The following is a 22771-nucleotide window of genomic DNA, read 5'->3' as shown; positions in this document are numbered from 1 at the left end:
GTCTCTCCCTTTACTTTCCATTCTCTCTCTCTCTCTCTCTCTCTCTCTTTCTCTCTCTCTCACTCTCTCCCTCTCCCTCCCTGTCTCTCCTCTCTCTCTCTCTCTCTCTCTCCCTCTTCTCTCTCTCTCCGTGCCTTTCTCTCTATATAATCAGATAGGGACAGATATATTACACTGTGTATGAAAGAAGAGAAAAGAAACCCACATCTACCTCTACAATTTCATTATGTTACACTTGCACCCGCCCCCCTATATATATGCTTCAGGCATGCTACAGCACTTAATATCGCAGTACCAATATTTTAAGGGAACGTACAAAGTTTGGTTACAGTCGTTGTCCTTAATTCACGTTTTAAATGGGTATTTCTATTATATCCAAAATAAATATTAAATTTTTATACGTTCCAATTTTTGATTATTTTTTGATGAACTTAAATTTATATAATATGTTAAATAAAAAATTTATTTTGCACTCCTAATAATAATATATTAACTTAATTATGTGTTTATGAATTATTTAAATATCTATTTTAGTTAAAAAAAATAAAATTATTTTCATATAATATTAGTAAAACAATAAAGTCAAGTAAATATTAAAATATATACCATCAAATAAAATGGATCGAGAAGGGCCTGTGTTTTGTACATGAGAAAGAAAGACAAAATGGATGGAGAAGGATTTTCTAATTAATTTTCTCTATCTTACTCAATTATATACATTCATAAAGAGATCAAAAAAAATATATAGAAAATGAGTAAATCTAGATGGAAAATAGGTAAAGTAATGTGATTCATTTATATTTAACAATAGATTTGAGATAGTAAAAAAAAGTAATAGATATAATATTATTTTATATTATTATACAATATTAATAGAGATTGTGAAAAAAGATAACGGATCTAAAAATATGCTATATATTAAAGTTTATCATTTTGGAAATGTATGAAAAAGATAATGGATCTAAAAATATTTTATATACATACATATATATATATAGGTTCATGATCAAATAGGAACCACTCTTAAAATAAAAACTAGAAACCAGTTTCCTACCACTATTTATAACTATGGCTATCACTAATTTATCCTGCACTAATCACTGTTTTTATACCATATGTAAACAGCGATTTTTATTATCAAAATTGAGAAAATCTACTTATCTAAACTCTATATATATATATATATAGAGTCCTACTCCAATAGAAACCAAATTAGCCTAAAAACTAATAACCAGTTTCTGGACAGTTTTTTATCACTATTTTTAACTACAGAAATCACTAATTTGTATATAAAATATCACTAATTTATATATAGCATATCTCGCGAATATAAATATATATATATACACATATATTCAACGTATATGACCATCATCTTCACCCAAATCGTATATATGACCTCTTACCACCATTACCAAATGTTTCTATAACTTGCCACCATTGTCTATCATCATCAATAGTCACATACACTTTCCATCATAACTTACAAAACTAACGACTACTTACCACCATCATACAACTTCTTTTGCGGCTTCCTACCACCAAGAACCTTCCTACGGATGAAATTAATCATCTATAATCGATTATCAATAATTTAGATAAGTAGATTTTCTCAATTTTGATAATAAAAATCGCTGTTTACATACTGTATAAAAACAGTGATTAGTGCAGTATAAATTAGTGATACCCGTAGTTATAAATAGTGGTAGGGTAACTGGTTTCTAGTTTTTATTTTAAGAGTAGTTTCTATTTGATCATGAGCCTATATATATATATATATATATATATATATATATATATATATATATATATATATATATATATATATATATATACATACATACACACACACATATATATATATATATATATATTGTGCTCATGGATATTTTGTGAAAATATATTTTATTTTGATAATTCTTTGGTAAAATATGATTAAGTATGTTATTTTATTTACAAAAGTACTCCTTTTATTGTAATAATAATCATATTCAATATACAAAACATCCTTTTATCTAGTTTTGGATAAAAAAGTCATTTGCAAAAAAAAGAGAGAGAATAAAAATAATATTTTAATTACAAAATCTACTTATATATGATTTTAACAAAACCTCAACCTATTTTGAACATAGAAAGAACCGGAGACAAAACATTTTATTATTCTCTACTTTAGTCTTATATGTGTTATTTGGAGTATATTCCAAATAAGACATATGTAATATAATTATTTAAAATAAATTACAATATATCTATCTCTAAATAATAGTATATCATAGATATAACTACTAAATTTATGGTCAACATGCGTCTGTTGCTTTACAAATTATAATATGGTTGGTGTGGAGATGATGAGATAGTAGTGATACAAGAACCATGCATGCATGATCATGTCAAGAATTTATGAAAGGGTTACCTAACAGACTAATATGCGCATATATATTGTCATGCACTTTAATGTCCTTGTACTAAGTAGCTAGTTGGATTTTCATTTGACCTAGACATCTATCTACCACAGCTAGATTATTAAAAACTCTTTTCAGTTAAATTTTACTCCATATATCAATATTTTTTGGTCATATGCATAAGTTTATGGAAAAAATACTACGTCTACCCCGTAGCAAAGTCTTATGAGAAGGAGATTAAAAAACTTTAACTGCTTTGCGCTGCACCTATTTTGCTGAAAAAACAGATGGATTTTGGGACAGAGCCGCTTGTGGCTGCCAAATCAATGGCTTGTTGTGTTAATGATTTATAGACCATGATACAGGGAGGCGGGAGCTAGGGGTGTATACGGGTCGGTGAAACTGATCGAACCAATCCAAACCGATCATATTTCACCCGAACCAATTCGAACTTTTTTTACCCGATTGATAATTGGATTAAAAAATGAGTGACCCGATTTAATTGGGTTGGACACGGGTTTCGATTTTTCTTAACCGATCCAACCCAACCCGATTAAAAAATATTAAATTACATATAAAAGTTATTCACCCCACTCCGGTAACCCATAATATGTTAGCCTAGTCCATTTAACAAATTGTTGATTTGTTGTGCTTTGCTAATTGTTGATTTGTTGTGCTTTATTAATTGTTTCTGTTCAACTTAATTTTTAAATTTATTGCTGTAATTCTGAAGTTTCTGGTATCAAGCTTGACTTAGTATCGAGCTTTAATCATTTTGCTCAGTAGTGCATGTTTGATGTTATAGTGCTCAACTCATTTTGCATACACTAGGTATTTCACCTGCTTGGTGTAGTGCATTCAATTAAAGTTTTTATCTTTTGATGTGTTGAAATTTGATTTTACTAGATTATAAAAGAGAAATTATTTTATATTTCATAACCCGATCAAACCGATCCGAACCGATCCTAACCGAAGTAATACAAATTGGTTTGGGTTATATATTTAATTTTTATGGTTTGGGTTGAGAATTTGAAAACCCGATTTAATTGGGTTGGATCGTTAAATTTTTTAACCCGCTCAACCCGAACCGTGTACACCCCTAGCGGGAGCCATGCTCATGCATGCAAGAAGGTTTACAAAGTTTTAGGCAACACGTTTTCTTTTACGACTTTCGCAATGTTGCCCCTACGGGACCTTTTTCATTAATATCTCTCTTAACCTCTTCACCAAACCCATCCACCTATAGTACAACTCAGGCCGGTCAGGGTAGTCTAGAAAGGCAAAGGCCCAGGCCCAAACTTAAAATGAGGCCCAAAATTTTCCAGTTAAAAATCTGTGAAGACTACTTTATATTGGAAACTTCCAAAATCATGCATTTTCAACAACTAAAATATTACACAATTTAATTTTTTACGAAGCATGTTATATAAATAGTTTTATTTCATTTTAAATTGAAAAAAAATGTATATTTTACAAGTTAGACATATTTTGCGGAGCATATGTTCCGCAATGTAAAAATATATATATGATTTTTCAAGATTTCTAATTAAATTTTGATTTTTATTAATATGATTGGTAAAATTATACGTTTTGTAATGTTTTAGTTGCAGAACATGCATTGTCTCAAAGGTCTTCATTGAAATTTACTCTATATAATTATAATATCACTTTTTTTGTCAAAGGAGCAAATATTAAAATTGATTAAAAAATTTAGTAAAGTTCCAAAGTTCCAGTGAAGGTGACATCGTCACATCGGGGAAAAGAAGTTATTCAAAGTTAAAGACTTAAAATTGATAAAAAGTTACTTCATATTCTCAATGTCATGGGAATTATTCAATGATCTTGCAATTTTATCAATCAAAAAGGTATTTGAAGAAAACATTAACTCGGATGATATTATCAACTATTTGTATTTCGAAATACTCTTGGAATTAATTTTCTATGAATTATTAGACTGTATATTAAATCATGACGTATAAACAGTTTGTACATTTTTTTAATATTTGTTAGTAAATACTTGATGATTTCAAATATTTTCAAAAAAATTTAAAGGGACTCAATTTAGTTTTTAGCCCAGAGAAAGTTCAGGATGGGGCCTGGTACCCCACTCTAGAATTTAGCAGCTCATCATATTGCATTCTTACAGGAATTATCACAGAGTTCACCAAAATTTATATCACTATAGGACTTCAATCATTTCCGGCCCGCTATATATATATTTATATGTATATTATAAAATTTCTCTAAAACTATTAATAAACTTAATTTTTTTATTATTTTGAAAAAAAAATTTAAACACGCATCTTTAAACCATATATTTAAACTCTAAGACAAGATATTATTTATGCAATTTATGGGCAACCATGTCGGGATCCGCCTATATATACATGTCATCATGTATGTTTTATTTACATCACATAATATCGGTAATAAGAATATCACATAATATCGGTAATAAGAATATTTTAAGCGCAGTAAAAGTCGGTAATCTAATCAGTCTTCTTTTACCTTTTAATTAGCTATTTTATAAAATAAACACTAAGTTTTTAATTAAAATATATTTTTTATCTAATTTTTATCATTTTTTGAAGGCTTAAACTTATTAAATGTTAAATATTTACTCCTAATAAATATATAATAACTTATATCTTTTTTAACTAGAGAGACTTATTTGTTTGAGAAAAAAAAAAAGAAGAAAAAACTAGATGGACTTATATTTCTTTATAACAACCGACATAGGTGCGAGCAGGTAATCACCGTCATATATATCATCATACCGTTTGCTGATATCTAGAAAACGGGTTGAATATTTGAAACTATCATCATCCACAAAAAAAATTATACTGTTTTTACTGCATTTGAAAAAAAAAAGTAAAAAATAATATTATGAAAAAAAAAACTAATATGCATATATATTGTCATGCTCTTTAATGTCCTCGTACCGAGTACGTAGCTAGTTGGATTTTCATTTGATCTGGACATCTATCTACCAAAGCTAGATTATTAAAAACTCTTTTCAGTTAAATATTATATATCAATATTTTTTGGTCATATGCATAAGTTTATGGACAAAATACTACGTCTACCCCGTAGCAAAGCGGGTGAAAGCCCTAACTAACAACTTTTCATGTACTGGTGCCCAAAATGACTATATGTTCAGAATGTGCCCAAAATACCTATTCAAACACGCACACAAGGAATGCGTGTGCCGTAAATACGCATCATAAGGATAGGAATGTTGAGCTGCACATCTGAATTAAACACACATGGACTTGGAATACATACACATAGACTGTGCACGCATATTTCAGATGCGCAAGTGTACACACGCATGTGGCTCATGCGCGGGTGTTGTACCGCAGGTGACTACACACCACTTGCAACTTGCAAGCGCACACGTGAAATGCGTACATGATGCCTCATTTTAAGCTTTTCTTATGTCATCATCTTTAAACTTTTGGAAGAAATAGGTGAAGCAAAGTGCTGCACTGTAAGACTCGACTCCCGAGAAGCCTCGAGAGAAAGAGAGTGAGTAGATGAATGAATTTATAAAACACAGGATAGTTTCGCATGTTTATGAATTCTCATACACGCATTTCAAGTATGCGTGCTTGAATGGATAAAAAAGGCAGTAATCCCGCTAATTGATATTTCGGGCATTTCAGTTATCAAATTACGAGATTTTGGGCATTTTCTCTAGCAAAGTCTTATGAGAAGGAGATTAAAAAACTTTAACTGCTTTGCGCTGCACCTATTTTGCTCAAAAAAACAGATGGATTTTGGGACAGAGCCATGCTCATGCATGCAAGAAGATTTACAAAGTTTTAGGCTACTCCTTTGCAAGTGTATCTGAATATTTGTCTCCACTCTCTTTCCCACTCTTGCTCGCATATTTGGACTTTCTCCTTATTTTATCCCCATCCTTGTCCAACACAGTTTCTTTTACAACTTTGGCAATGTTGCCCCTACGGGACCTCTTTCATTAATATCTCTCTTAACCTCTTCACCAAACCCATCCTCCTATAGTACAACTCAGGCCGGTCCTGATCGGGTAGTCTAGAAGGGCAAACGCCCAGGCCTAAACTTAAAATGAGGCCCAAAATTTTCCTGTTAAAATTCCGTAAAGACTACTTTATATTGGAGACCTAGCAAATCATGCATTTTCAACAACTAAAATATTACACAATTTAATTTTTTACGAAGCATGTTATATAAACAGTTTTATTTCATTATAATTTTAAAAAAAGTGTACATTTTACAAGTTAGACATATTTTGCGGGGCATATGTTCCGCAATGTCAAAATATATATGATTTTTCAAGATTTTTAATTAAACTTTGATTTTTATTAATATGATTGGTAAAATTATACGTTTTGTAATGTTTTAGTTGTAGAATATGCATGGTCTCCAAAGTCTCCATTGAAATTTACTCTATATAATTATAATATCACTTTTTTTGTCAAATTAAAGAGCAAATATTAAAATTGATTAAAAAAATTAGTAGAGTTCCAAAGTTCCGGTGAAGGTGACATCAAGGAAAAGAAGTTATTCAAAGTTATACACTTAAAGTTGATAAAAAGTTACTTCATATTCTCAATGTCACGGGAATTATTGAATGATCTTACTATTTTATCAATCAAAAAGGTATTTCAAGAAAACATTAACACGGATGATATTATCAACGATTTGTATTTCGAAATACTCTTGGAACTAATTTTCTATAAATTGTTAGATTGTGTATTAAATCATGACTTATAAATCGTTTGTAGTGTTTTTTAATATTTGTTAGTAAATACTTGATAATTTTAGATATTTTCTAAATTTTTTAAGGAATTGTTATTGCATTGTTACGACAATTTTCACAAAGTAACACAGTTCACACTAAAATTTATATCACTGCAAGAATTCAATCATTTCCGGCCCGCTATATATATATATATTTATATGTATACTATAACACTTCCGTAGAAGTATTAATAAACTTAATTTTTTTAATATTTTTGATTAAAAATTTTAAACACGCATCTTTAAACCATATATTTAAACTCTAGGACTAGATATTATTTATGCAATTTCTCCGAAACTATATCTAAATATTGGTCCCCATTCACTTAAGCCCATATACCTCTACACTTGCAAGTAGGGCTGAGGAAAACCGAACCAAAAACGAACCGAACTGTGAAAATTCGGTCCAGTTTTGTTTCTTTTTTTCAGAAATTCGGTTTTTTCGATTTTTCGGTCCGGACCGAATTAAATTCCTGTTTGCTCCGATTCTTTTGAAAAAAATTCGGTTCCGGACCAAAAGAATCGAACTATTTATATTGATTGAAGATATTAAATATATAACTTATAACTTATACATAATATAGTTATACGTTTTGCCCACTGTCCAGTGCAAACATCCAGACCCGTTTGCCCCCGCCTAATTCCTAAACCCTAATATCAAACCAGTAACAAACATCAATCCAAGCAGCAATCAGCATACGCGATTCAAATCTCCTCAAGCTTAACTTCTTGTTGTGTGCTAGGTTATCATAATATTTTATCATTTTTCTTAATTTAAGCTAATTTTTGTTGCATTTTCTGATTAATAGCCAGGGTCTCGGTTTTTCAAGCATTTTATATACAAAGCTTGTAAATTGAAATAGGTGCAGTACCTTGATTACAAACTTGCAGCACCTTGAATGCTTGATTACAGATTTTTAGAGCAACTACAACGTTATCCCATTTGATGCATTGAGAGCCACGTGAAATGTCCTCGGGTCGCTGATTGTATAAATTGTTGCATTGCATGGAACTGTGGTTTGGTGGTCAGTCCCACCTTCTTGGGCCGGGCTCAAGCATTGGAGTTCAAGACCATTTGCTATCCCAGGACTACTTTTGCTTATGTGGTATCTGCGTGGAGTCAGAAAATGAAAGTAGTCCCAAGCACTGTGGTTGCTCTAAATAGCTTAATTAGGCACTAGGCAGTAGCTTACTTGTTTGGAGACTAATGCTTGGAGACTGATGCTTGGAGAATAAATGTCTGCAGCCTTCACATCAACAAACCAGCATCATTCCATGTTTATTTCAACTTTTGTAAATTTGTTAGACTTGCTGTTTCATTTTTTTTATAGAAAAATTCTGTTCTTTGAGGAAGAACCGAACCGAACCGAATTATTTCGGTTCGATTCCGGTTTGGTCCATAACATAATTTTGGTCTGGTTTGGTCCGAGAAAAAAATGCTAATTCGGTTTTCGGTTCCTTCAGTTCGGTCCGGTTCTGGACCGAACTGACCGAATGCTCAGCCCTACTTGCAAGGACCCGCCTATATATGCATGTCATCATGTATGTTTTATTTACAACACATAATATCGGTAATAAGAATATTTTAATCGCCGTAAAAGTTGGTAATCTAGTCGGTCTTCTTTTACGTTTTGAAATAGGTTTAAGTCTGATACTTAAACACATATCCACGTCAGACCCTTCTAATGGAATCCAAGTAGCAAAGAGATGGATGTGGATTTGGGGAGGGGGGGGGGGTCAAAATTAAATATAAAATTGAACTGAAGCTTACTGGGTATTCATGATGGGTGCGGATATCTGTTTGAGGGGGGTGTCAAAATTAAAGATAAAATTGAACTGAAGCTTACTGGGTATTCATGATGCTGCGGATCTCTGTTTGAGGAGCTCGCATTTGGTTCCTCTTTGCCTTAAGTGACTGCTCGTGGTTTTCGTGGAAGTTAAAATCATCCAGCATTGATGTCACTCCTGAATAACTCTTAAATATTTTTAGCATTTTTAAACCCTGCTGAAGTCCAATCTGAAGAGACGGAGATAAATATCCACTAAATATTTCAGCAAAAAAAAAACTGTACCAGTTATAAAGTGAACAACAAGAACATAGTACTCAAATGTGATAATGATAACTTACTCATATTGCCGCATATATTAATCCTTGTTTTCATATGCAGTGTTTATATCTAATCATATAGACTTATAAGCTAATGTCGCCATGTGAAGATAAGTACCTCCTGAGTGCCTACTGAATGTGTTACAGGTTTGTTGTCATTGCTTTCGATGACAATGTGTCTTAGTTGGGTGTTGGGAATATCTTTCACTATGTGCCACTTTACTGGGAAGAACCCATTCCACTTGTCACGCTGCCAAAAGTTCATGATCTTTGCAAAATCCATCTGTCCAATCATTTCAGCTAAGCCTACATACTGCCCGCTCCCATTAACCTAATATTTTAGGAGAAGAAAATTAGGAGAAACTTATATATTCGACTATGATGCTGAACACATTTAAACTTTTGCAAGTATGATAAGAAATCATATGGTAAAAAATAAGTTAACATATAAAAGATTCCCAAAACCCTTAGAGAATAGAAGAGGAAAATCGGACACTCCATGCCTGAATCACTGGTTTTGGCTTGTGTATCATGAAAAGCAGCATTTAACTTCCTATTGCCATTAGGGGTCCTTGACCAAACATTATATTTGATGCATTTATGTATATCATCTTCACTATATCATCTTCCTTATTGCCCTGGCCACGGGGACCACGAGTTAGTTTAGTTGTGGCTTCAATCTTTCCATGTATGTTGGACTTCTCTTTCTCATTGAATCCGTCACTTCCATTCCACATGCTAGGATTAAGTATCATTCGAACTAGCATCCCGAGCAAAGCAACTGTGTTGGTTATTTGCAGTATATGATGAGTATTTCCCATGTGGTTGAAACTGACCTACTGATGTGACTCAATTTAAACTCTTATATGTCGTATATAATGTAGTGAATTTAAGGGTAAGGGCTAACTTCAATTTTGTAAAGAGATAATAGTTGGATTTTGTTTTTAACTATTGATTAAACTAATTATTAAACTAAAGCAAGTGTTTTTTTCATAATTAAAGAAGCATGTTGAAAAGCATGTTAATCCACCACAAAACTCATGACATACTCTGAAACTCTTATGATATGTTCTGGAAGACACTTATAGAGAACTTAAGTGCCATGGCCCACATTGAAACAAGCTCTACTATCCGGAAAACCCCAGGGACCACATAGAAAGGCTAAAACGGATTACACGTACACTGATACAATTAATCTCATGGATCACATAGAAAGATTAATTGACTTTACAAATATATCAATCACATAACTGAATCCGATGTCCACATACCACAGTTAATTCAAGAATATCTATAAGAATTGACGTATATATAAGTGCAATCAAGAACATATCTCGGAAAATCAAAATATAATTGTCATAAAATTTAGGACTTCAAAACAGCGTTCCAACAATAGAGATTAGCCAACCATAATCAAGATACAACGTATAAATTCGTAAAGAGTTAGAGAATACAATACTAAGTAAAGATGTAGAAAAGAAATCCTATGTAGAAATCCACAACACGGGTTCTTCACTTTGTTGATCCTCTCTCTTCTCCTTGGTTGCTCTATTCTCTCTGTATGTAATATTCTCTCTCATCTAAAAGCTAATACATAAGTGTATTTATTCTAATAGGAATATACATGGAAATTCCAAAACTCAATAGGTTTCCAATGTCAAAATTCATAGTTGACTTTCTTCTCTGTTCCTGAGCTGTTTTAGCATATATACTGACATCTGGACCTATCAAGAATGTTATAAAATTAAATTATGTTCGCATGGGCTGTTGAATCGCCCAAATCTGATTTCTAGAATTCCAGATACGGCCCAAACAATATTTCTTGCGCAGTTAGCCAACAAATCCAAATTTTGTTCTAATTTATCCGAAATCTTTTCCAATTTAGAATTCCGTGCTCCCTACAGTAAAACATTAAAATATAATTAATACATATCCAATTAAATGCAAAATACAATTAATATGAGAATAATTATCATCTAAAATATATATAAATATATACTCTATCACTGATCTAACCAGAACTTAACTGCAGCGCGCACGATAGATAAAATTTATTGTCTTACAATAATCAGGTCCGGAAGAATTAATAAAAACCTTTAAACCGTCCATAAAATTAATACCAGAACTTGTACAGACACACTATTCATGAGATTGCAACCGCAAGCGAACAAAATAAAATAGAGTTTAACCTCTTATTTACCCGGCCACAGGCACACCCCCGTTTCTTTTTTACTAAACTAAATAATATACCAAAGTGAGTTGCACATTATGAATTATCTAAAACAAACCAACTTATATCATTTTATCTGGATCAGAGAAAAAGCATGTAGGTTTTTTAAAGTAATCAGGTCATAAATAATGTCTCGCTTCTACCAGAAAAAATTTTAGAAAGCTGCCCACGTATTACTAGTAATCGATAACAACAAAGTATATGCTGCAAATTCTTAAGGAATACATGATATCAGTACCTGATTTGATGATTTAAGAGGCTGTGTGAACATTGGACTTGGATATGTGGTGAGGCAGCATAGCGTTGTGAATTCGTATTCAGTTGAAAACCTAGATTTTTCTCTCCCAACGACACCAGTGGTGCGTTTCATGGCATCACAACATATGCTGAATTCCATGTGTCATTTGGCATTGTGCCAGATCCAAATGAGTCAAACCCCTGCAGAGACCAAATAGAAGACAAAAAACACTCTATTCGTGAACTATAGTGATATTATATCTTGATAAATATGCTTGAGTAGATGTAGATGACTTGTGTTTATCTCATCTTCTTGTAGTATTTATAGCCAATCTTGAGTTTCAACCGTATGCTAATATGTGGATATATGGCTGCATAATAATAGAGAATTGAAAAGGTTATTACCAAACCTTATCTCTTATTTTTCAGGAGAAGTTGGATGACCAGTTGAATACTGCAATCGTCCCTTACCCCATAGAAGTCAGCATTATTTGTTCGTTAAATTTATGAACCAAGGAAAATTTCAAATATATAATATTTATTATTTTTCTCAATTATATGATATATGTAAATTTGAGTTAAATTATAGTAAATTTGACTGGTCAAAATTCAAAATGGCCAGTTAAAAGGGGATGAAGTAATAGAACATATATTTATATATGTTTTTATATGATTTTATTCCCATAATTTTAGTATTTAGTAAATAATCGGGGTTTTACTAATTGATTTTAAGTATTTAATGGCAGGAAAATAAATATTCCTAAAGTTGGATTAAATCAAGCTTATTTGGGCTTATTTAGATGGAAATTCGGACTTTATGGGCAGCAAATTTATTTGGGTCATAACTTGAGTTCCGTATGTCAGAATCGGGGGATTCTACAGCCCACACGAATATATTGGAATTTTCTACTAGTTTAAAGAGGTTCATATATCAAAAGACCAATGGATTAGCCCAGAATCAGGCCTGAAAGTTAGACTACGAATTTCTTTTCAGAATCCAATTTATTTTAGAAAATAGGATTTATTTTCCAAGAAAACCATTAAAAACACTATTATTATTAGGGTTTGTATCATTAGAGAGATATCAGATATTGCTTGTATTGAGAGGGAGGGAGAGAGCGAAAGCTTATTGAGAGAACTGAGCAAGGATTGAAGGAATTCGGTCCTAGTTCGAGAGATTTCGTCAAGTTGTATTTTCTTTACTCTTTTGCTCTTGTGACATGATTTCAGTTATCTATATATACATGTTTTCTTTAATTGCTATGGGTAACTAATCCTCTAAGCCAATGATTAGGGAGTATTTGTTGTCTTAATATGTTTGTCTGATCTGATATTGTGATTTCTCTATGTATGCTAAGCTATCATTGAGCGCTTAACACGGTTATAGGAATCGCGAACCTGTAATTGAATTCATAGGATTTATAATGAATCGAGAAAGGATTTGTATTTCTTGTACATGATATGACAGACATAACTCACTTAATTAATTGGGAGATTATTATGTGAGTTATGAGACATGAGATCCTTGGTGCTTAGTCATTTACAATTGTGATTTAATTTATAACGGGAATGGCTTTTAGAGGATGATTGTGGATATTATGATTTGCCTTGGGAGAGGATTATATAATTATTCGAAAGGATTGTTTTAGCATAGTAGACACTTGCATATCACAATTGATTGACATTTATTGTAGCCAACAAAGAAACCTAATTCTTGGATTGCATTTTATCATCGATAATTCACACTTTTAATTGCTTTATTAGTTTAATTTAGTTGATTGTAAAAACACAAGTTTTCTCCAAAACTTCTAAATAGAAAGGAATAATATACTTGGTTTGAGATTGTATTCAGTCCTTCCCTGAGAACGAACTTTACATAATTTCACTGCAACATGGAGGGAGTACATATCTCATAGGACAATTTTCATTCAGTATGAACTCATGAACCGAGCAAGTTTCAGCAGATATTGTTTGACCAAAACAAATGAACCAATGATCTAGACATTTATCTATCACAGCTAGACTATTAAAAACTCTTTTCAGTTTAATATTATATATTTGAATTTTTTTTGATTATGTGCATAAATTTATCAAAAAAATACTCCATCCACCCCGTACCAAAGTCTTATGTGAAAAGAATATTAAGAAACTTTAACTGCTTTGCCCTGCACCTATTTTGCTTTAACTTTTCAGAAAAACCGAATTAATTAGCTTGTTGTCTTAATGATTTATAGACTCTGATACAGGGAGCCATGCTCATGGATGCAAGAAGTCTATGTAATCACCAAAGGGGGTTACCTCACTTCACCAAAGGGGGTTATCGCACTTCTGTTTATATATGTTTTTATATGATTTTATGTTGAGCTTAAAAAACTAAACTAAACGCTCCATAAAGGTATACTACGTGTTCAAGTTGTCTAATATTCTCACCGGTGTCTATTAATATTTAATACTAATTGTTTCAATTTTTTCCTAATTATAACCCCATATTATACAATATTGATTTCATATATACACAACTAAATATACACATTTTTTGTGCATAAAATTTTTATTAGAAATAACTAGTAGTTAAATTATGTTACATATATTATATATGAATTAATTCTGTTTTTTATGGTGTGCCTATGAACACATAATAAACACAAAATTTGATAAATTTATCTTGTTGTGATTGGCTTACACACTTTAATAATGATAGACCACAGCACTCAAAACCATCCAAATTCGTAAATTTTAGTACTTAGCATGTGTTTATGGGTACACACTAGACAAATTTCTCATTTACCATAATAACTTATCAAATTAGTATAAAAACTATGTGTTAAATATTATTTTCAAGATTTATAATAAAATTTTGTAAATATTATATTCATAGATGATGCTGATTGTTTTAAACTCATATTTAAATCATTCAGATTTATCAAACAATTTATTATAACAGTTCAAAAACAAAGTCTTTCGAATATGTCAATCATTCAGAAATTGTGATTCAAATTTAACGAATGGATCTTTAAAATTTAACGGATGGGCCTTAATATTTGGGCATTCCTTAGCGAGCTTCTGCAGCTGTTCCCGATCCATGGACAAGAAACCCTAGCCCATCTAGGTTGCTTGTCTCCTACATAACTACTAATGGCTTGATCTCCAATAAATACAGGGGTACGCAGGAAAATTAGGGGGACATGAGTTGGGAGCACATGGAGGCAACTCGAAACCCTAATCTCAGCCACCCCTTATTATCATCACCACCACTCTCCGGTACAAGTTCCAAGAAACAGCCACCGTCACAGATCTTGATTCTGGCCACTTACCTCGAATTTTGTTGACTACCAAATTCCTCCGTTAATGGCTGGGATCAAAAGGTTATTTGGTTGCTCTCTCGCTCTCAACTCTCGATATTCCTTTACTATGCCTACGTACCCTGTATTTAGGGATCAAGCTATACGTACTTCTAAGAGATCAAGACACCTAATCGAATAGAAGTAGGCCTCTTGGAGATAAGACCACAACAAAGGCGGTGGCTTATCTACAAGTCTTCTAAGATCTTCAGGAGTCTTCTGCCAAGGTGGTTCTACTCTGCTCGGATGGAAATTCCTACTCTGCTAAGAACTAGTCCTGAGGCCCAATACATGACTCCTAATCCAAGTACATCACGGATTTGACATTATCCCTAACTATCGGAGGTAACACTGACCGCTACTTTTCGATCATGGGAAGAGACGTCAGGTATAGTCGTGACCATCCTTAAGGGGTAAAGACGAAGCCTTACCCCTGGCGAAGATACCCACAAAAATACAAGGCAAGGTCTCCTCCTAAACAATTAGAACATACGATCGTCTCAATTCCGGGTGTTGGCCCCAAATATCCAAATTTGAGATATTAATGCCCTAAATATCAAAATACCCGATAAATGGCCCTCATTGACATGTAGAGACGCTCATGGTGTAGCGTTTTGGTTAAAAAACCAAAACGCTACATCGTGTAGCGTTTTAGTTTTTTTTTTTTAGAAAAAAGAAGTGAAGACGCTAGTGTGAGTAGCGTGCAAGCGTTTGGTTTCAAATTTTTTAAACTAAAGTCTAAAACGCTACTATCGATGGCGTCTGCGTATGTGGTTTTTTTGATTTTTTTAATTTTTTTAAAGTCAAAACGCTAACCACTGAAGCGTTTATACTCAGTTGTGTTCAATATGAAACATAAAACGTTACTAAAAGCAATGTTTAATGCAGTGCTTCAAAAGCTTAAAATTAATAAACGTTACTTCTTGTGCTGTTTGAATTATTTTTTAATTTTCATAAAATTAATTTAATTTTAGATATAAATAAATACTTCTAAAATTTAAATATGAACCCTAAAATATTAAAAACTATTAATATTAGCTCACTTTTTTAAACTGGTTTTTCGGCTTTCGGGCCTTCAGCCCTAAAGTCTCGAATTAATTAGGGTTTAGGCTCGAGGGAGTCCCTACACCCTCAATCCTAAACCCTAACCGTCGGCCAATTTAATATACAGTACGAATTAATCATTCTGCAACCCAAACCTAAACCCTAAATGTTAACGATTGTAAATTAATTTATTCCGCCGGTTTCTCGGCTTTAGGGCCTTCGGCCCTGCAGCCTCGCATTAATTAGGGTTTAGGCTCGAGGGAGTAGGGCCTGCCGGCCCTACACCCTCAATCCTAAACCCTAACCGTCGGCCAATTTAATATACAGTACGAAGTAATCATTCTGCAACCCAAACCTAAACCCTAAATGTTAACGATTGTAAATTAATTTATTCCGCCGGTTTCTCGGCTTTAGGGCCTTCGGCCCTGCAGCCTCGCATTAATTAGGGTTTAGGCTCGAGGGAGTAGGGCCTACCGGCCCTACACCCTCAATCCTAAACCCTAACTGTCGGCCAATTTAATAACCCAAATATGAACCTTAAAATATTAACTGACTGTTAATTTAATTTTCAATTATTACTTTATAACTCCCTCCGTCCCAAAATAGTTGTCACATTTCTATTTTTGTTGGTCAAATTGGCTAAGTTTTGATCAAAAATTATAAGTCAATGACTCATTATTTTAAAAAACTAAAAATTACATCTTAAAGTAAATTAATAGTTATTTCCGGTAACATATTTTTTTTATTTTATTAATTGATAAAATATTAATAAATTTCAGTCAAAGTTTAGTCAATTTGACCGGCTGGGACGGAGGGAGTAGGAGTTAAGAAAATTATTTTAAAAAAAGAAAAAAGAAACAAAAAGAGTTGGGCTTGGGCTTAAAGTTGTAAACGCTAATGCGTTTAGCGTTCCCTCTTTATACAACACGCTACTACACTGGCGTCTTTACTTGTTATTTGGGGCCATTTTTACAAAATCCGTTATTTAGGGCATTAAACTCCAAAATTTTGTTATTTTGGCCCTTTTTTCCTCAATTCCACCATGAGGCTAACCCACCAGAATATAGAATCCAGACATGTGATCTTTCTTCATACCACCCCTGAGGGCCTTCAATAAGAATCATGTGATCATATCAACAACACCTTCTTATGAGTTTCGGAATCCTGGGTTTTCATATCCCCGGAGGGGTGATCTTTGTATTACTCGAAAGGGTAGTCTGCATGTCCTCTGTAAGGGTAATCTTAAAAAAAACACCTTGGTAAAACATCATCTCCATGAACCAAGCCCCCAAAGGCGCGCCCTACGCACCCTTCGAGCTTACCTGGCTCTCTATCCTATAAACTGATCCAATTAACTCCATATTGTCAAGGGTCGCGCTCTCTCTTTACATCAAGAGGGATGTTGTTGAGTTTGCTATATATCTTGTATTAAAAAGTTCCTAATTGAAGGTTTTGAACTAGATTTTTTCGAAGGGGACACGAAAGTGGCAAGTTGAATGAAGAAGCTGGACACAAAGGGTATAATTTTTTATATCATAACTCAAAACATGTCAATATAAAAAAGAAATTACCAAACAGTTATATGATTTGTGCAATTGACACTTTTCTATTATAACATTTTTTCCCAATAACACGACAATTTTGAACAACCCTCCTAGACACATCGCTGGTGCCTAACGCAGAGATAAAATTGAACTCTTTATATCATAAACAGAGATAAATGATTCAAACCGATGCAATCATCAGAAACAATTTCACTGACAGTAAGTCTGCAAGTGGAAAAAAAATCCACAAAAGGGATGTCGAAGAACTAGTTGACGATCATCCAGTAAGAATGTAAATCAATTGCGTAAACTACATCCAACTATAAAATTCAATAATGTTTAACTGAAAACGTATTCTGGCTACGGCGATTCTCTTATTCGTAGAATACTTGGTAGACACTTGAAAATACTCTATATTCATTACAGTAGCCTTCAGTGATTGATAGAGAGTTTTCTTGTTTGACGGATTATGGATGATGCGGCGTCTGGAAAACTATTGTGAGTAAAACGTCCTCTGTTTGTTCTTTCTCTTGCTCTTTGATGTTTCTGCAGAACATTAGTATGCAGATGGTCAACATTGCTTTACAACAAGTCATAATTTGTTACTCAGATTCTCCATTTTGCCTCGAATACCGGTGTACACTTAATATGGGACTTGGACATTTATTTTAGACAAAATAAACATGTATATATTTTTGAAATAGCGTTAAGTCTAATATTTAAACACATATCCACGTTAGAAACTTCTCATGGAATCCAAGTAGCAAAGAGACGGATGTGGATTTTGGGGGCGGGGTTCAAAATTAAAGATAAAATTGAATTGAAGCTTACCGGGTATTCATGATGGGTGTGGATCTCCGTTTGAGGAGCTCGCATTTGGTTCCTCTTCGCCTTAAGTGATTGCTCGCGGTTTTCGTAGAAGTTGAAATCATCCAGCATTGATGTCACTCCTGAATAACTCTTAAATATTTTTAGCATTTTTAAACCCTGCTGAAGTCCAATCTGAAGAGACGGAGATAAATATCCACTAAATATTTCCGCAAAAAAAAAAAACTGCACCAGCTATAAACAGAACAACAAGAACATAGTACTCAAATGTGATAATGATAACTTACTCATATTGCCGCACATATTTATTCTTGTTTATATTTAATCATAAAGACTTATAAGCTAATGTTGCCATGTGAAGAAGATAAGTACCTCCTGAGTGTCCCTAGAATGTGTTACGGGTTTGTTGTCATTGCTTTCGATGACAATGTGTCTCAGTTGAGTGTTAGGAATATCTTTCACTATGTGCCACTTCACTGGGAAGAACCCATTCCACTTGTCACGCTGCCAAAAGTTCATGTTCTTGGCAAAATCCATCTGTCCAGTCATTTCAGCTAAGCCTACAAACTGCCCGCTCCCATTAACCTGATAGTTTAGGAGAAGAAAATTAAGAGAAACTTATTCGACTGTAATGCTGAACACAAGTAAACTTTTGCAAGTATGAAAAAAATTAACATATCAAAGATTCCCCAAACCCTTACAGAATAAAAGAGGAAAATCGGACACTCCATGCCTGAATCACTTGTTTTGGCTTGTGTATCATGAAAAGCAGCATTTAACTTCCTATTGCCATTAGGGGTACTTGACCAAACATTATATTTGATGCATTTATGTATATCATCTTCACTATATGACTTGATGACGTAAAACTTGGCATTATCATAATTGGTTTGAAAATCTTCTAGGTTATACTGATCTCTTCGTACACCTATCCTCTTATCCTCAACCAGTGTAGAAACATCCTTATTGCCCTGGCCACGGGGACCACGAGTTAGTTCAGTTGTGGCTTCAATCTCTCCATTAATGTTGGACTTCTCTTTCTCATTGAATCCGTCACTTCCATTCCACATTCTAGCATTAAGTCTATCGTTCAAACCAGCATCTCGAGCACAGTAACTGCGCTGGTTATGTGCAGTGTATGATGAGAATTTCCCATGTGGTTGAAACTGACCTGCTGACCTATAACCAGAACTTAACTGCAGCACGACAGATAAAATTTATTATCAGAACCGTTGATAGAACTAATACCAGAACTTGTATAGACACACTATTCATAAGACTGCAACTGAAAACAAACAAAATAGTGGTTAACATCTCATTTACCAGGCCACAGGCACACCCCTATTTCTTTTTATGACTGAACTAAATAATATACCAAAGTGAGTTGCGTATTATGAATCAACTAAAACTAAACAACTTATATCATTTTATCTAGATCATAGAAAAAACATTAAAGATTTTCTAAATTTATCAGGTCATAAAAAATGTCTCACTTCTACCAGAAAAGTTTAGAAAGCTGTCCACATATTACTAGTAATCCATAACAACAAAGTATATGCTGCAAATTATTTAGCATTACATGATATCAGTACCTGATTTGATGATTTAAGACGCTGTGTGTGAACATGGGACTTGGATATATTTGGTGAGGCAGCATAGCGTTGTGAATTCGTATTCAGTTGAAAGTTAGAAGGTCTGCTATCAAATTTATTATTTGTTATTATGTTGTTTCTGAAACCCTTTGGTTTTTCTATAACAGTAGAACCAAAACTAGACTTTTCTCTCCCGACGACATCAGTGGTGCTTTTCATGGCATCACAAACATATGCTGAATTCCAAGTGTCATTTGGCATGGTGCCAGATCCAAATGAGTCAAACCCCTGTAGAGAACCTGATAAAAAAGGAGGCTGTTGCCTATCAACACCCATCAAAGTCCCGGTAATATAAGACTACAGCCAGGGAGATAGTAAAGAAGTTATTTGTTGTGGTACCCTGAAAGACAAAAGGTGAAAAAAACATAAGGAAGATAAATCTCTAATGCTCACACCATTATGTGATAATCGAGTCTTATGAATTAGTTACTTATAGAAGAAGCCGTATCATAGCAATAAGAGAACTCATAAAAAGATAACTTAAAGGAAACATACTGTATATGACTCATTGCTGCCACCAAAGTAACTTTCATCCAATGAATTAGAATTTCTATTGTATCCTGAAACGGTATAGGACAGAAAAGCAGTTAATCTCAGAGTAGTCTGACTAAGAAATACAAAATCCGAAGAAAACAGTGCATCGTAACTCTCTGCCAAATTACTACATGTTTAATAAACATGAAGATTTATATTTCTGCACTGAACTCCCATTTAAACTAATATTTTAAAATTTTCAACAACATGACTGCAGACAGCTATGTCCATGTACGGCTTGTGCACTAATAAGCTAACCTGCGAGTAATAACATATGAGAATACAAGAATTCTGTATACCAGAGGACCGAGACAGAAGGTCGAATATATTGTGAATAATCATTTTAGTTGTGATTGCATTGAGATTTTTTTTCATATATAACATTCATATAAGAGGGAAAAAGAATAAAGTAAAATCTAATGACAGAATGGTTTCTAACTAATTATAACTGGTTACATTTTCATTAACTCTCGAATACAGAATTATAAAGGGAAAATAGATTTTTTTGTCACCGAACTTATTATGTTTTTAGAAACTTGCCACTCAATTAATTTTTTTTTCCTTTTAGTCACTGATGTTAGGTTTGGATTTGTTTTTAGTCACTAACTTAGGTTCAGATATGATTATTAGCATTGTGATAATTTTTTGTAGCATCATTAATACATAGTGATAGTATATAATTTTTTGATAATATGATGTATGTTTATATCTTTGTATATAGCAATAATAACATAAAATGAGGTGGTATCATATTAAAATCAGGAAAAATCGTAATTAGAATTCTAGAAATTCATTAAATCATCAGTATGGAATCAATGACTTCAAATAATTTATGCTCTTCATGATAAAATAAAGTCTAATTGAGTGATACGATGCATCATCTTTCACTATTAAAGTTTCAATCACCTAGTTCAGCCTAAGATCTCTCTTAAATTTATCCTCATAATTTTTAATAACTTTATCTTATTATAATTTACAAGATAAAGATGAATAAATAGAGAGGAAAACTTAATCTTCAATGATTTATGAGATTTTCTTTTTGCGTATAAAAATTCAAACACTAAATTTTTATTCGGAAGAAAAAATAAAATAATCTATGAGAGTACACTTTTAGAAACTGTAAAATGCGTGTTTAACTCTTATCACCAAAGATAAACGATCTTGGGTACATAAAAGTACTGTATATAAAGATAGACATACATCAAATCATCAAAATATTACAGGTTATCAATATATTTTAATAATACTACAAAGAATTAATATAATGGTAATAATCAAATCCGAACCTAACTTTAGTGGCAAAAAAAATTCCGAACCTAACATCAGTGACTAAAGGAAAAAAAAATTAGTTGAGTGGCAAGTTTCTAAAAACATAATAAGTTCGGTGACAAAAAAATCTATTTTCTCGAATTATAAAATAAAAGTTATATTATCAATGATCAGCAAAAATTCTAATAAAACATTTACATAAGCAATTTATAAAGATCTAGGAAAAATTTGCTGTCCTGCATAAGGTTTATAGGATTTAAAGGAATTATTTCCTTGGTTGCCTAATTAAAATTTCCATAACTCTTGGCCTAAGAACACTGCATAGACCCATAGAAACGGTCTCTATGTACTCTGATCACTTATTTGCCTTGTATCTTTGTTATTAGATTCTGTATTTAGCTCTGATACCAGACTATACATTTCTTAGGCCTAATGAAGGTGAGAGATATAGACGAAGACACTCTTTGATTTTGTTTTCTTGTTGGCAGAAAATCTGGAAAAGCAGGTAAATGAAGTCGGACATTATACATACATGGCTTAGACATCTTAGGTGAATTATAAGGATACTATATTATTTATCATTAGATTTGCTAGGATACGATAGCGATTAAAATGCAAAAGACACTAGGACAGCACCAGTTCAGTAATCTTAGTAACAATTATATACTACAGACAGAAAAGAACATGCCCTGCCACTTGATATCAGATCAGCCTTACCGTTCACAGTATGTATAACATCTTCCGAATAAGATATAAATGATGTAGTGTTTGATTTCATTCCTTTTTCACCAGCAGCCT

At 32.8% G+C, this 22771-nt stretch overlaps 2 protein-coding genes across 2 annotated transcripts; both read right to left on the bottom strand.

Moving 5' to 3' along the window:
- Nucleotides 1-9030: 9030 nt before the first annotated feature.
- Nucleotides 9031-10115, bottom strand: LOC135149277 (YTH domain-containing protein ECT3-like). Its single transcript, XM_064084492.1, has 4 exons — nucleotides 9994-10115; nucleotides 9760-9910; nucleotides 9413-9625; nucleotides 9031-9204 (listed from the first exon to the last, which is right to left on the bottom strand). The coding sequence occupies exons 1-4, from the start codon at nucleotides 10113-10115 to the stop codon at nucleotides 9031-9033; spliced, it is 660 nt and encodes a 219-aa protein (XP_063940562.1).
- Nucleotides 10116-17955: 7840 nt separating this feature from the next.
- LOC108202276 (YTH domain-containing protein ECT4) lies at nucleotides 17956-20496 on the bottom strand. Its single transcript, XM_017370667.2, has 5 exons — nucleotides 20111-20496; nucleotides 19220-19714; nucleotides 18891-19103; nucleotides 18522-18692; nucleotides 17956-18236 (listed from the first exon to the last, which is right to left on the bottom strand). The coding sequence occupies exons 1-5, from the start codon at nucleotides 20444-20446 to the stop codon at nucleotides 18123-18125; spliced, it is 1329 nt and encodes a 442-aa protein (XP_017226156.2). The 5' UTR covers nucleotides 20447-20496; the 3' UTR covers nucleotides 17956-18122.
- Nucleotides 20497-22771: the final 2275 nt, after the last annotated feature.

This window comes from Daucus carota, chromosome 9, assembly GCF_001625215.2.
Source record: "Daucus carota subsp. sativus chromosome 9, DH1 v3.0, whole genome shotgun sequence".
NCBI lineage: Eukaryota > Viridiplantae > Streptophyta > Magnoliopsida > Apiales > Apiaceae > Daucus > Daucus carota.
The sequence above is the reverse complement of the archived record's forward strand: the minus strand, read 5'-3'. Positions and strand labels throughout refer to the sequence as shown.

Bases quoted from the DNA above. Each gene is read 5' to 3' on its own strand.
- LOC108202276 (XM_017370667.2), bottom strand. From the start codon at position 20,446: ATGGGTGTTGATAGGCAACAGCCTCCTTTTTTATCAGGTTCTCTACAG. The intron at 19,715-20,110 runs GTACTGATATCA...GTCGTGCTGCAG, and splicing joins GTCTTAAATCATCAAATCAG to TTAAGTTCTGGTTATAGGTC. The intron at 18,237-18,521 runs GTAAGCTTCAAT...AATGTTCTGCAG, and splicing joins ACACCCATCATGAATACCCG to AAACATCAAAGAGCAAGAGA.
- LOC135149277 (XM_064084492.1), bottom strand. From the start codon at position 10,115: ATGGGAAATACTCATCATATACTGCAAATAACCAACACAGTTGCTTTG. The intron at 9,911-9,993 runs GTCCAACATACA...AAGATGATATAG, and splicing joins GGATTCAATGAGAAAGAGAA to TGAAGATGATATACATAAAT. The intron at 9,626-9,759 runs GTTTTGGGAATC...CTAAAATATTAG, and splicing joins TCCTCTTCTATTCTCTAAGG to GTTAATGGGAGCGGGCAGTA.